The sequence below is a fragment of the Accipiter gentilis genome, chromosome 1 (genome assembly GCF_929443795.1).
Source record: "Accipiter gentilis chromosome 1, bAccGen1.1, whole genome shotgun sequence".
Taxonomy (NCBI): domain Eukaryota; kingdom Metazoa; phylum Chordata; class Aves; order Accipitriformes; family Accipitridae; genus Astur; species Astur gentilis.
Window position 1 is genome coordinate 41,586,062 of NC_064880.1, and position 15,256 is coordinate 41,601,317.

At 48.5% G+C, this 15,256-nt stretch overlaps 1 protein-coding gene across 3 annotated transcripts in view; it reads left to right on the forward strand.

Annotated features, from left to right (window-relative positions):
- The window catches only part of GLI2 (GLI family zinc finger 2), a 197,386-nt gene that overhangs the window by 153,896 nt on the left and 28,234 nt on the right, over nucleotides 1–15,256 (forward strand). For all 3 annotated transcript variants that reach the window (XM_049804253.1, XM_049804263.1, XM_049804273.1), the window contains 2 exons: nucleotides 3,472–3,674; nucleotides 5,363–5,554. In XM_049804253.1, coding sequence (XP_049660210.1) covers nucleotides 3,472–3,674; nucleotides 5,363–5,554 — 395 coding nt within the window. The remainder of the gene's footprint in view (nucleotides 1–3,471; nucleotides 3,675–5,362; nucleotides 5,555–15,256) is intronic.

The following is a 15,256-nucleotide window of genomic DNA, read 5'->3' on the forward strand; positions in this document are numbered from 1 at the left end:
CATTAAATTTAATGGCATTTGGACACCCAATTCCCTTAGCCTATTTGAAAACCAGAATCCCAGTTTCTTCGGAAATATATGTGGTCAGGTGAAATCCCTCATCCCGCTGCAGACAGTGAGATTTTTACAGCATTGGCTTCAGCAAAGCGGGGAACTCTCCCCCAGGCGCTGGAGTGTTTTCCTCGTGCCATCTGCGGGATCCAGGGAAGGAGCAGGGACTGATGTACGGATAGCGGAGGTCTGGGCAGGGAGCTCTACGGCCACACTGAGAAACCCAGCTCTGGCACCACGGCACCATTGCACGGGCTGTTTCACGGCACCACGCTGGAGATTGTCCCGCTGCGGGGTTTGGGGCATGGGGATGGAAAGCCCTGCTTGCCCGGGAGAAGAGCAGGGCATGGGGCAGAGCTGCCTTCCCCCCGCACAATTTCATCTCTCATCCATTTAAGCCACTGCCTCTAAAATGGAGCAGCTAATTGTTCTCCTCTGCCAGGAGCAGACCTGTGAGGCTACGGCCGCCTCTCACTGTGTCTTTGCTGAGTGCCGATGCGATGGCACAATGTGGGACTTGGGGATTAGCTAAGAAATAATGCCAGTAGCGCAACTGGAAAAAAAGGCGGGGGGGAAATCAAACTTTTGGGGAGTTAGGAGCAGAGGATCCCTCTGGCCAAGTGAGCCCTTCCTGGTAGACAGCTACTGGAAGCCACGTTATTTTGGGACGTGCTGCGCCGTGGGACGGTGCCTTGCTAGGATTGTAGGTGTACAACGGTGAGAGGTGATCCCTGCCTGGGAGGGCTTACAGGAGCCAGACCTGGCTGAGAGTATGGCCATCCTAGTCCACAGAAGGAGAGACGCGGTAAGGAGAAGCCTGCTCTCCACCCCAACCGGTCTTTATGCACAGGGCCAGCCTCATACTGAAACACCACCCAGGGCTCCAGCTGCATGCATTTTGGGTGAATTCTTGATCTTTTTCCCAGTGTTACCTTTTTGGCCAGGGTGGAGTTTTCCTGTTCTGAGGGACTCCAGCGTTTCTGCCCAATTTAGCACGGAGAAAATGAACAGCAAACCCTTCATATTGTTATACACATTTTAGATGTCGGCCTCACAGTTTGATCAGCGGAGGCTCCGAAGGCTCGTAAACCTGGTAATACATAGTTTCAAGCCTGCATCAAAGAAGTTCACAACCCTTTTGGGAGAAGCTGTGAGTACTGATGAAAGAGGGAACTTATTGTATATGTAAGAAAACTTCTTTCATGGCTTATGTATTAAGGCAGGCTCTGTGGCCCAGGGAAGATTGGGGCTGCTTTTAATTTACATCCCCCCTCACTTATATTAAGTCTTCGTCAGAAGAAAAATTAGTCAGATGTTTTCTTAATGACATCATTTTTTTTAATCCTGTTTCATTTTTTCCAGATGAGGCGGTGGAGATTATTAGAAATGAATTGAAACTAAATCTGGAACAGAGACTTTGATTCACTTCTCCCTCCTCCCCGGTAGAAATAAATTGGTCAGCTCCGTGCTCAGCCGCCTTTATTAGCAGCCTCGACAAAAAACAGCCCCGGCAGCCTCGGCTGCAGTTTTCCCGAGCTTGCCGCCGTTGCAGCTGACGTCATGGCGAGAGGCACCGGAGAGTGGCTCGGAGAGGGACTTTGGTCGCCCCATAATTTTGGTAACGAAAGGCCATGGCGAGCCAGGTGGGGAGGTTAGGAGGTCTGAAATAGCCATGCCATTATAAGTTTGTCTTTCAGTGCTGTAAAAGAAAACAGGCTCGATGCTGGTGGGTTTTCCTCTAGCGAAACCCCAGCCTGGGTCCGATGAGCGCGTGTGCATCCATGGCTGTGCATCTCCGAAAGTCCCTTGTACCTGATAGGTTTTCACTGTCTTGTATTTCACACCAGTGAGCCACGAAGAGTGTTGCTACAGGAAAGTACTTTGAACTATAAATATTTTAAAAGGCATTTAATTTACTACCTATCAGCAGAAAGTGTTCAAAAAGCCACAAGGTTTACTAATTTATCAGAAAGACAGAGAAACACGTAGAAGATCAAACAAAGACAAACATGCTCGTAAACTGCTGAATAAGTCTGCAAAGCTGATATTACATTTCTTTGTGGTTTTGTTGATATGAAGGTAATACAAATAAATTAAAATGCACCTGAACCGTTGATAAGGCAGGGTGGGACCAAGATCCTGAGGTGCAGGTGGCACGTGTAAACTGCTCAGACCCTCGTGTTAGGCAAGGACCTTTGTAACACCGTCCCTTCCCAGATCCCTGACCTCCGAAACCCCAAATCCCCATGGTCTCCCATGCCTGGGGTGCAGCCCCACAGGGTGCACATCCATCTCCCTCAGCTTTGCCAAAGCACCAGGCCAGGGACAAATGCTGTCCCTGCCATGACCTGCATCTCTGCACCATCTCCACTTCCAGCAGTCTGTGAGTACAGAGAGAGCTAATGCAAAGCAGATTTTGCTCTTTCATTTTGCCTAATGGCAGCTCTGCCTCTTTTGGTGTTTAGCTCAGATTTTCTGCTTCTCAGGTCAGGACATGTAATTTTTTCTCCCCTCCTTGCACCCTCTGCCATTTGGCTAAGAGGCTAGAGGGTACAGTAGACGATGCGTCTGGGAGATGTCTGCACACTTTCTCTTCCATCCTTGCTCACCCTGCAAAAACTGCTCGAGTGCCAAAACATGCCTGTGACTTTCTTTTTGTTACCTGCTGAATCCCTCAGCATTTACTGACTTCTTTCTCAGGTAACACTTGGCCTGGGGAAGATCTGAGGGATTTAACAGAGGTGGCCCCCAGAAAGCATGCAATAAAAAAACCTCTCATGAACTTTTGCCCTCTGAACCATACCACCGACCTGTCAAGGAGGTTTGTGCAAGCCATGATGGACGCAGGCAGGGAGGGCTGTTCCACCGGCGCTGGCCGAGCCACGCACGCTGGGCCAAGCGAAGCACGGCTCTCCTCAACGTCATATAACTACTCCTTGCGCCGTTTGCATCCTTTCACACGCAGTCCTGTCTGGGGCTTTGTCTGCTCGTGGCAGCCCTAAACATCTGGATACCCAGGGGCAGCGAGGAGCTCACAAACCCCAGGTTTGCCTCGAATGTCTTCATGTAGCCAGCCTCCCTGTGCAAGGAGATGGAGTGAGATCTCCAGCACGGAGCGTGCTCCACGCAGCCTACACGTGCAGGCACTGCCAGAAGCAGCTCATGCCCCTTTTCACAGCAGCCCAGCTGGGGTGAGCCACCTTGCACAAGTATGTGTTTAGTGCAATGTCAATGCAGGTCTGCAGGAAGCTTGCACTGGCTTCAGGCTCCGTATAGGCCAAGAGGGGAGGTTTTTCCCACCATGCGCTCGAAATCCTCCCTCGTGGGCGAAGGCGGTGGGGTGGGAGGGAGAAGTGTGGCGGGTGGCTGTACCCACTCCAGGTGGCTGTGAGTGATGGCGTGTCTCTGTTTCCTTCCCAGGCCTCCTCCTCTGAGCGGCAGCCCCGTCATCTCCGACATCTCCCTCATCCGCCTGTCTCCACACCCTGCCGGGCCTGGAGAGTCACCCTTCAGCCCACCGCACCCTTACGTGGCACCCCACATGGAGCACTACCTCCGCTCCGTCCACAGCAGCCCCACGCTCTCCGTCATCTCTGCTGCCAGGGGCCTCAGCCCTGCTGACGGTAAGACGCTGTGCTGTTGGTACTGCAATGATTTTGTAGCTCACCAGCACTGAAATTCCCTAAAATCCAGGGATTTGCAGCTGCAAAGGCTCCGCAGCTGCTCTCTGAGGTGGGAGAGCTGTCTCTTTTTCTTTTCGGGTTTCCCGCCCCCCCCGTTAACTACACATTTGTTTTGCATCATTGCACTGAGAAAGCAGAGCGTGAGAATAGCTATTACCGCTGGATCATATTATAAATATTTTGCTTAAAGTACGTTCCTTTCTGCAGCGCTCTCGGCTCTCTTACAAGCTTCCCCACTCTTATGTCTCTACTGGGAGCCCTGCTTCTCCCAAAGACAGTCACGGTCGCTCCGGCTGCCTGGCCTGGCTGGGACTGACGTTGCAGAGATGAGGCAACGCCAGCTGGGTTATCCCCCTGTTGGCTTTGTGTCTCGGGGCAGGATGGCTCCCGGGTGAAGGAGAGGGGCCATACTTTCCTCCTCCTTACTCGTGAGCTGCCCTGCAGCAGCTTTCGGTGAAGGCGAGGGCTCGTGGGGAGCCAGCACTGGGTGCGCGCAGAGGTGGTGGTGTTCTCCAAGCCCCAGCAGACGCTGTGCCAGGGAGCTGGGGACAAAAATGGCTAAGCAGGGAAAGGGGAAAATGCACGATTCTGCTTTCACTTGGGGAGGTGCAAGTCATGCCCTATTTTGTCAGAAGCGCTTCGTTACACGGTTGCAGGCAGCTGGTTCAGTGCCCGTGGAGCAGCCGGGGTTTGGGGTCTCCGCACACCCAGCAAACCCAGCATCTCTTGGCTCCCAAGCTGCTGCAGGGGCAAGCGGCCCTTCTCCGCCACAGAGCAAAACACACCAGAGAGCAACAAGGCCCCCAGCTTAGTGTCTCGCAGCGTAAAACCATCTTCTCTGGCTAAAAAAAACATCGCTAGGGTGATCGGGAGATGGATGCGTCTTCTTCCCTCCCCCCAAACGTCATCCAAACTCCCAGCTGCCCGCCGCGGAGAGGTCTGATGGCTGGTACGCGTGTGCTCTGCCCTGTCCTCTCCTTCCAAAGCCAGTTTTGTTGTTTGCTGTGAAAAAAAGGCATTGTGTTTTGGTTGCTTTTCTTCTCCTTTTATTCTTTTTCCTTTTTTTTTTTTTTAGGGCAGTGGTAAATAAGTTAATAGGGCAAGCGGGTGGGGAGGCAGGTTTGAAAAATTACAGCTGGAAGAAAGTGAGCGTAATTGGCTTTGGCAGCCAAAATGGTTTTATGCTGCCAGACACTAAACCTAGCTCTATGCATTAGACCTTGGCTTTAATTTCCTCGCACTGCTATCGGGAACTGGGCTGCATTTGTCTTTCCTTCCTAATAGGCAGGGATGTTAATGCTGACAGGGTTACTGCTGCCGGCAGGCTGGGCCCTCTCCCCCCCTCCCCGGGGTGCTGGCTGCGTCCGAACGGGAGGATTATTAGAAGGGGGAACGAGAGATTGTTTATAAATTTGCGGAAATGGAGGAATGCGGAGGCCCCAGCTTAGTTTCTTTTGTCCGCAGAAGCACGCCCAAGCGCACGTCACGAGAGCCCTACGCGGAGCCGCGCGGCCAGGGCTGGCGGGGGGCGCGGGGGGGAGACGGGGCCGCCAACGTCAGCGCCGAGGTCTAACGTTGCGGTGGGAACCTTCTCCCCATGTTTTTCTCCTCACCCGTGGCTCCGGCAGTGGCTCACGAGCACCTGAAGGAGCGAGGTCTCTTTGGGCTGCCCCCGCCGCCGCCGGGAGCCAACCCCGCCGACTACTACCACCAAATGACGCTGATGGCCAGCCACCCGAACCCCTACGGGGACCTCCTGATGCAGAGCGGGGGAGCAGCCAGCACAGCCCACCTACATGATTACCTCAGCCCTGTCGACGGTGAGTAGCGGTCCGGGTCCTCCCCAGCACAGCTGAAATTTTGGGGCAGATGGATGGGACTGTCCTCCAGGTAGAGGTTGCTACACGTGGTTACTCTGCCCTGCCGAAACCCACAGGTGCTACACTATAATTCTCGGCTTAAAAGGTTGCCTTGTTCCATATATACGTATAAAACATCCGTCATTTAAACTATCTGTGTTGTGGCCTCTTTGGGAGGATGGCATGGCTGCTGCACGGGTAGGAGATGGGCTGGTCCAGTGGGCAGGGCATTGCCACTGTCCTGCTGCTTTGGCCATGGGTGACCACAGCGTGCCTGGGGGCAAGCTCCAGCTCCGGCTCACCATCCGACCCCATGTTTAGCCTGGCTGGTGTCTGGGACAAAGGCTGGCCTTTTCCTGGCATAGCTGGGCTCGGCACGATGGACCTCTCGTCTTGGTGGAGACCTCTCGGGTCCCCAAGGAGAAAAAATATGTTAACGGGGAGCCATGGTGGAGAGGATATGTTAGTGCTTTGTGGGAGGAAAAAAAATGCAGGAATGTGGTATTTACGCTAGTGTCGGGCATTATAAACCCAGAAAGTTCTCGCTCCTGGCTAAATGGAGAAGAAGTAAAATCATGTTAGGCGCTGCAGTGCTGAGTCACTGCTGCAGCCTGACCGCTGCCCTGGTGAGATGGGTAAAGCCTATCTGGAAGCGTATCTGAGATCCAAATGATCTTTTTGAGCTGTTAGAAATTTCTTTCCTTTCACTTTATACTACGTCTTGCAAGAACCGGGGTTGCACAGATATTACAGAGGACAGTTTGGGGATTATTTCTGTGGCAAGAAAGAGAAGTCTCTGCTCAACTTTCAGATCCTGGCTTCTGTTTCCTGGGCTGCCTTCAGATTTGCCTGCGGACCATTATAATTTTTGGAGTGGAGATCTGCATCGTTTCATTACTGCTTCAAAGTTTCTGTTGTTGAGCTTTTAAGATGAAAGACTTTGCAGTCTTGCTGCTTCGTAAAGTGACTGGTTTGGAATGATAAAAGCTGTTCTGGCTGTTCAGCGATGGGAGCTTATAGATATTTCTAACGAAAAAAACCCAATTTCTTGGCTGCAGCTGCTGCAGAAGTTTTACCTGAATAGTCATTTTCTGCTGCCAGTTCCTAGATTAATCAGGAACCTGGATCCCAGTCTGAAAGGGAGAGCACATGCTCCTTGGTACCATCCTGCCTCTAACACCCAAAATACCTTCCGGGCTTCTCTGCCACAAAGCAGCTGGTCAGTAAGACCGTTCTGTCTTCCCTCCAAAGGGTTAATGTCTGTGGTTATAACAGATGGGTGCAAACCAGCCCTGCCAAGTTCTCCTCGGGCTCATGAACAAGACTCCTTCCTCCTTGCCTCCTTATTAGTCCATCTCTGACCAGCAGTGCCTCACTGAAGTGCCAGATAAACAGCCAGTGAGGGAAGAAAACACCACTGTTTTCATGCTAGCACAGGCTGACTCTTGGCACACCAAGATGCTCGTCCTCTGCTGAAGATCAGTCTTTATCTGAAGTTGTCTGAGATACTCCCCTTAGCAGAAGACTCTCTTACTGCTTGCCTTCTCCTTAAAACAGCTCTAGAGTGAATCATGTATCAAAGGTCCCAGTTTCGTGCAGTCAAGTTCATAACCATTATTCACTGCAAAGCCAGGGCTCACCAAGCATTTGTTTTGATCTTTCAGTAAAGCTTTGTTGATGAGTAACTGGAAAGCCTTTTCTGGGCCTTCACATGCTCTATGTGAGATGAAAACTTTCAAATGTCATGAGGATGTGACGTGAGACACCAGAAGGCTGCTTTTTAAGAATGTGAAAAGGAGCAGCAGCCCAGTGCCAGTCTCTGTTCTACAGGTTTAGGTTTATCCATCAGCCAGAGAGAAGAGAGAATTCTGCATGATCAAGGCGGAGACTAAAATGGATGGCTCTGAAACACTGGCTGAGGAACCAGAGGCTCCCTCTCTTTTTAGAAAGTTATTTCAAAAATCTGAATCAGCAGGGCCTCAGTAAATAGTGGAACCAATAATTTAATAAAGCATCCTCTTATGGTGCTTTTCTGAGACAAGAATATCAATAGCATGCATAAAACCCTAATGAGTCACCACCTCACCGCATCTGTCATTCAGAGAGCCCTTTTCTTCCCAGAGAGCCCCAGAACATAAAAACTTTACAAGAATTAGTTTGCTGAAAATGCAGGTAAATCCTGTTAAACCACCTGCAGCACCATCTCACATCTGTGATAACACTGGCACCTGTAAAAGAAAAAGCAGCAGATAAACATATATTAAAACTGGCCTATTCAGTGTCACGTCACCTCCAAACACCTGCAGGCCTGTGGGAGCCCTAGACACTGGGTATGGTAGTTCTTCCACAGACACATACCTGGGCCCTTCTTGTTGCTGTAATTGCATTTCTTGGAGAATTTCTCGATGCGTCCTTGTTTGTTGGTGGGTTTTCCTCCCATCAGGTGCCTAGGGTCAGGAAAAGTAATAGGACATAAGTGTCGGCTGGAGCTTGATGCTACCAACCTTGTGGCAGGTCTGCTGAGTGTTTAAATGGTGACAGAGCTAGGGTGCCCCAGAGCTGCATGTGTTAAGCAGGGTTTTCACTGTGCAGCTAGAAGTAGTTAAGCCACTAAAGTAGACCAAATTTATGTTTTACGCACCAGATTGCTGGGGTCTTCAGGCCAGTTCCAGTGGAGACTAAACAACCCTTCAGTTATCTGTCCTGTTTCATTCTGTTGTCCAAACAGGGACTCTAAACCCAAGAGTGGAGTTTGAATCCAGGCTTAAATCCATTTTCTGGAAAGCTTACACTTTCAAATCAAAAGTTAATAGCTTTCCAATGTCACAACATTGCTGGTGGGGCACTTTTGAGACTAATTTACAGGATCTATTCACCAGATCAAAACAATCTTTCACATTTCTATTCTAGAAGTGGGTGCCACATGGTGACAGAGTGGTTGCACAAGAACATCCCTGGGGCAGTAAAGACTGGTGGGGAGCACAGATGAACCTGGAGATGACTACAACTTTCTGAGCATGTTTAGTACATCCAACTTTTTTTTTTCCTAAGCACAAAGGCTCCTGTGATTACCCTCAGCCCTTGAGGACATGCCATTTGCTCTCAAGAGGAGCATATTCAGACTGACTCGATACTTTTACTGTTACAGCCCTGTACATCAGAAGATCTCAAAGTACTGTACAAAGCAAAGCTACATCATCACTGGAGACCCCAGAGATAAAGGAGATAAAATGATCAGTGAGAAGAGCAGCGGCAGCTCTAGGAACAAGATCCAGATCTTTGGAATAAGACGCTTATGGCCAGGGTGGGAAGCAGAGATCATCTTTAGATCCATCACTTTGGACACACTTTGCACAGTGTCAAAAGTGTGATTGGGTTGTCCACACTAAGTCAGGGAGTGGGGGAAAGTGTGATTGGGTTGTCCACACTAAGCCAGGGAGTGGGGGAAAACCATCTTGAGTTCAACTTGCGTCCAAGCAGCGCTGCAAAGAGGTAGTCACTCAGGTCAGGAGGGCTACGTAGATGTGTTTGTGCAACCTTACAGTTACCAACAGCAGGAATGACCCTGCAGTACTGTCATGGCATTTCATTCAGTTCTGGAGCTAGAGCGGGGATCCCTGCCCTCTTTCTTTCTGCCTGGTGCATGGCAGTCATGAATGTCTTGACTCACAACCAGCAGTTTAACTGGAAAAAGGCTCTGTCCAGCCCAGCATAGCCAACAAGCCAACGGCTGGCACAGTTGCCTGGGACGTGGGCAAATCATCAAGCAGGAATTTATTTCCCCAAATCAAACAGTGATTCAGCTTCACTGGCCTCTTTCAGTCAGTGTTGTTGGAGCCTTTCTACTTCAAGTAAATGATTTAATAGCCATCAAGGTAAGGAGCAGGGCTGGCAGTGCAGGCCAGTGGTTACTGCAGTCAGCAGGTATGTGTCTGTGAGAGGTGAGCTCAGGACTCTCTTCCAGCAGGTTTACGTGAAGTGACTGCTCCCTCAGGATGGACGGAGAGAGCCCAGCCTCACAGCGACCTAGGAAAGAAGTGCCTCACCTGGGGCTTGAGAGACCAGCAGCTCGGGGTTTGCAGGCTGGATATGCTGGATCTCGGATGATTTCTCAAACAAGCCAGCTGTTGGCTACTCTGGGCAGACGGCGCGCCCTGTAGTCGCTTCCTTAAAAACTCTGAAAGATCCTTTTGTTTTGTTTTGTTTTCTTTGTCCCAGCACAGAATGGAAACTTGCTGAAATCTCAGAAAAGGTTCAGAGAATGGGAAACGATTTCCCACCCATTTCTAGCCAGCAATGCTGTTTTCCTCCCCAGAAAAATATGTGCAGAAGAGAGAAAAAGTCCCAGAGCATCCCATAAGCGCTCTGTCTGGAATCCTGCTGCACTCTGGTTTCTAAAGAATTCAATTTACATATGCAAGTTGGGTCGTCTAAACAGTTACCTTGTGGATTGGGAGTAGAAGAATGCAGCCTTGTCTTTCAGCGAGGATTTGAGGGAAGCATTAGTATTCCTTGAACTGCAAAGTTGATCAGCCCGGGGAGGGCAGAAAGAAGGGTCCCAGGACAGCGTCTGGTGCCAGAACAAATGTCCAGCATCTGCTGCAGTCTAAGAAAGACGTGTGTTGCCGCTGCAGAAGGGCAGAGGGGAATAAGGATCTGGTTATGCGAGGAGTGTTTGTAGTTTATTGCTGCTGCTTATTGATTAAGGGATCATCCTGGGGTTTTATGCTGCCCTTGGATTGAATATGATGATGGGAGGAGGGGGATATTTCTGTATGCTTTGGGTGGAGCTTTCTTGGTGAGTGGCCAGGAAGAGGGACCATTTTGATAACGCTGTATTTATCCCGTGTCTTGGTCAGGGGGTGCAGGGGAAGCCGTGGCTCCGGCCGTGTTTCGGTGAGGAGAGGGAGTGAGCCATCTGCAGCCCATGTGCCTTAAGGGCTTGGCCATTTGGAAGCAGATTCCCCCGACGTCCCTCTGCAGTCGAGATCACAGCAACATGCTTGTCTGTAAAGAGATGCCTGAGATTTCCTTGCCCCGAAGGAGCCTCAGAGGAGCTCCCACTGAGTGCCTGGCATTTCCTTTCAGGAGGGTTTTGCTGCCACTATTTCTAGTGTGATACGAGGTCTGAAATCTCCCTCCAGGAAAACCATCTCTTGTAATGTCCCTCTGATGGCTCACAGCCATGGCGAGTGGTCGGAGCAGGAACCTCTGCTCCCGCCTCCCACGTGAGCCAGGGTCTGATCCTGCCCTTCGGCACAACAGCACTGGGAAGAGCCATGGGAGTCAGACCACAAGCCACCACACGTGTAAAAGCTGACCATTTGGCTCATCGCTGGCCCGTTGTGGATAAATCTAAATTTGGGAAGAACATCCCAGTTTCTGCGCTACCCGTGGCTGTGATAATTCATAGACACAGTAGGAAACTGCCAGGAAAACTTTTACCTTTTTACCAAGAAATCTGGACTTTCCTCCCAGCTCTAGGCTGGCTGGAGGACCGGGCTGGGACATTTGGCAGATGTGGGCAGTGTCACTTGAAAATTCAGCCTTGAATTCTTGCTAGTTTAGAAATGGGATATTTAAACCCCGCCCCAGGAGAGAAATGGATTTCAGTTGTGAGCTGTGGTGTTTACATCTACCCTGCAAAGATAATGCTGCTGTAAAGTCAAGCTTTTTTCTGCTAAAAAAGTTGTTCCAGGAAGTTTTAAAAGGTTTCTTAAAATATGTGGGTTATATTTATTCTCTAGCATGTAGAGCTGAGCCTGTGACAGTCAGTCTATCTGGGTCTATGTATGAAACAATATGGAAAGTCCAGTGCACACCAGTTAAAACACTGTAAAATGTATCCAGAATTTACTTCTTGTAAGACGAGGCAGCAGGGGGCAAAGGCCTATGGTAAATTTTTTACTGACCTTCATGGGCAGCCATCCACCAATGTCCAGAGCTTTGGCTCAACCTTTACTGCACCCTTCCATTCACCAGTTCACATCTCCATTTTAATCTCCTTCTAACTCTGAGAGAGAAGGGGATGGTCTTTTGGCTTAAAATTTCCTGTGTCTCACTTTAGGCCAGAGGACATTTTTGTTGTTGCTTGAAATCTGAAGCAGTTTTGAATTCTAAGAAGGTATCTTTACCTTTTTGTAAAAAAAAAAAAAGCATCAGGTTTCTTCCATTCAGAGCTAATTCATTTAATATACACTGAATAAATAAAAAACAAGCTGTTAATATGTCCAAAAAACGACTGCATAAACATAGCATTTTTTTTCCAAGTGGGAGAGAATTAGTTTGAAAGTAAAGATGAGATATTTCAAACAGGGGTTTCTCTATGTCAGCTTTTAAATTCACATTTATTCTGTGCTCCAAAGTCCATGGAAGTCAGTGGAAAGCATCTGCTGGCTTTAACAGGTCTTCGTTCAAGATGAGAGGTAGAAGTAGCAGAGCAAATTGATACAGGAACAGCCACCACCCATCCTGGGCATGCTGTAAATGTATTTGGCTGGAAATATTATCAAACACCAGAGGAGGCAATGATACAGGTATCTCATGGAGTTGTCTTGTTTCTTGTTTTGCTGTGTGGACTTTGGCCCATCACTTCTTTCTGAACCTGGGTGAGAAAGAGTGTTACCATCTCTTAGTAGTATTCAAGGGAAAGCAACTGAAGGTAAAAAAAGGTCTCCATCTAAGGTAGAGAGGCATAGAGAAATTAATTTTAAAAACTGAAATGCTGCTAGATGAATGGAATTAATTTTAAAATAATTTCCTACTTTTATTTCAGTGTGTGACTTTTTAAAATTCATTTTAACCTGTAATGATTTTAGGTTTCTGAACAAAACAGCTTTTAGAAAAACAACGGAAAAATACCAATTATTTTTTTTTTTCCGATAGTGTTGAAGGGGGTACTCTGACAGTTTGGAAACTTCCCCCAACATATTTCTAAACATTGAAAAAGTCCTGAAACGCACCCTGTTCATTTTGATAAGTCAGCATTTTTGAAGGGATGATCAGTGAGGGAGCACTAGCGATAAATCCTCCCGAGGCTCCCCGTCTCTGTGTCTGAAAAATGGATCCTGCCTTCATTTACTTCTCTGGGCACAGACACTGCTGAAGAAGTTGTATGTGTTTTTTCCTTTGAAACATCACTGGACCTCAGGCAACAGAGGATTTTGCTTACATATTCGAGTGGCTGTCAGTCAGCTCCTATTGAACACCTTGCCTATGTATACAACTACACTAATGGTTATCTTCGCTGCTGCCTGGTATCATTGAATGTTCATGCTCAGTGTCCTCAGATCAGGGGATTAGGTCAGGCCAATTTTATTATTAAGAACAATCCCAGTGCTGCTAATCTGCTTTTGAATAATAATTTTGAAAAGATTCCCCCCACTGATGAGCACTTCTTCATTTGGTTAATCTCTTTTTCCGTTTCCCAGACTCTTCTCTTCCCAGGTACCTTGGGCAGGCTGTCATTGAGAAGAGAGGAATTTTTCATCCATAGCATGATTTTAGGTCACAGCTCTCCCTGGAAGCCTGCAAGACCTAAGAGGCTTTTGTGTAAAGCATGAGCCCAACATATTGGATCTGCTATCAAACGTTTTAGATAGCCCACGGTACTCGCAAGATCTAAATTAGAGCGGACGCTAACGTAATGCATATTACTGGGTTTGGGCTGGAGAATTCCCAGGCCAGCTTGCAAATCTGACAGCTTCCAGCAGAGTTTTACATCGAGAAAAAATGACGTACCTGTGTGCAGCAGGGAGGGGTGCCCACGTTGGTTGCACTGCCAAAACCCAGGTTTCTGTTGGACATCGGGACTTCTTCCCTCTGTAAATTAATGGCGACCAATGGCTGAACCAGCACTGTGCACATAAATCATGGGAAGGAGCAGCGAGAAATGAGTACAAGGCTTTTCTTTCTATTTAGTAATTTATCAAGGGAAGTGGCACATTAATAAACAGATCTCCCTTGAGGTGTGGGAGTAACAGAGATAAATATGACTGTCAAATCTGGCCTGCTTCCTTCTGTTAGAGAAGGAGGAGACTGCAGGAATGCAAATGCAGAAAACAATATCTATATCTGGAAAGACGCATATTATTTGTAGGACAGAAACACTGACAACTCAGCTGAGATGGAGCCCCATCGCACTTGGTGCAATACATACAGTATAAAACACAAACTCTATCTAAAGGAGCTCATCTAAATAGATGACGCTAGGAAATAGGGACACAGAAAGAAGCAGCAACGTGCTCAAGGAGGTATGGCTGGGGAAGACTTGCAACAACATCCAGGTCTTTCCAGGTTGTGGCCCACGTATTGAATCAAGATGTCTTATGGCCGGGGCTGGGGGGGGGGAAGTTTAATTAGATCAAATCAATTACATTACATTAATATGTTGTGGACAGAGCACAGTTTTGACTATTATGATCTAGACCCAAGCAACCCTCATGTTGCTTGGTCCAGGGCTCTGGCAGGGCCCAGATTTCATGAACCAGATGCGAAGTTTGGGAATGCTCCACTCTGGCGTTTTGGTAGGGCCAGCCTTGGCTGAGGGAAGTTCATTTGCTCATTTTGGCTTTGTGTCCATCGTGCCTCTGCAAACCAGCTGCTACTTTTCCAGCTCCCAAGGTAAGTGCCACTCACCACAGCAGAACAGGGCTGGAGTCTGCCAGCTGCAAAGGTTAATAAGTTTGAGTCTGGTCCCTCCAAATCATGGGACAGCCTTAACACTCAGGAGGCTATTTTTATGGACCACTGCTGCTCTTTCTGTTTGCTACCTGATCCTTGAGTCACGTTTTCTAGCATCTCCCTGCCTCATGAGGCTGCAAAATGTAGTTATACAAAATACTGTAAGAAGGTGTTCAGCATATATGCAACAACCTGATTTTTAGGAGAAGTTCCCAATATTGTCAGTATTGCAGTAAAGGCACTGCAGCTAGCAACCCCTGAAGCTTCTTAGGTGTTGGACAAAAGTCACAAAAGTGCTTGGTTCAAGTACTAACTTAGCCTTGGACTTCCAGTGGGACCTTGGGCAAGTCATTTGTCTTGTGCAACAGAGGACATAATGGGTAATAAGGGGATGGTTGTGCTAAAACCCGTCGATTACACAGCACCCAGGCATGGTAAGGACAGAGCCACTTAGGTACATGGGTGAGTCACGAGGAGACTAGGAGACTGCAACCCAGCCACTGGTCTCAGGGAAATGTTGACATAAACTTCTGTGAGCCAACGCAAATCAACCATTTGGTCATGCTGGCAGGATATATTTTACCTCCTTGTACATCCCATTCACCCTCTCACATACCAGCACTGTTGTCAGGACAGAAAGTTTATGCTCTTGCAAAGTGCTGGGCTTGTGTTTGGTGATATGCAACCAAAATCAGTCCCTCCAACCAACTAGAGGAATATAGCTCGTATTGCCTGTCTGGGCAAGTTACTGTTTTATTCACCATGTTTAATAGGATATACCTACAGCAAGCTTTCTGGTGAGACCACCGCTGGAAAAGCCAGGTAGTAATACAGTGCTGCACTCATCGAGGGAAGGAGCTGGAGCATCTGAGCCTTCCTGCACCCCTGGGTGGATGACAGGGATTACCAGCCCAACCCCATGGCTGAGGGGCATATTTTACCCTTAGAGATCTTTTTTTCAAAAATAAGTGACCTAAACGC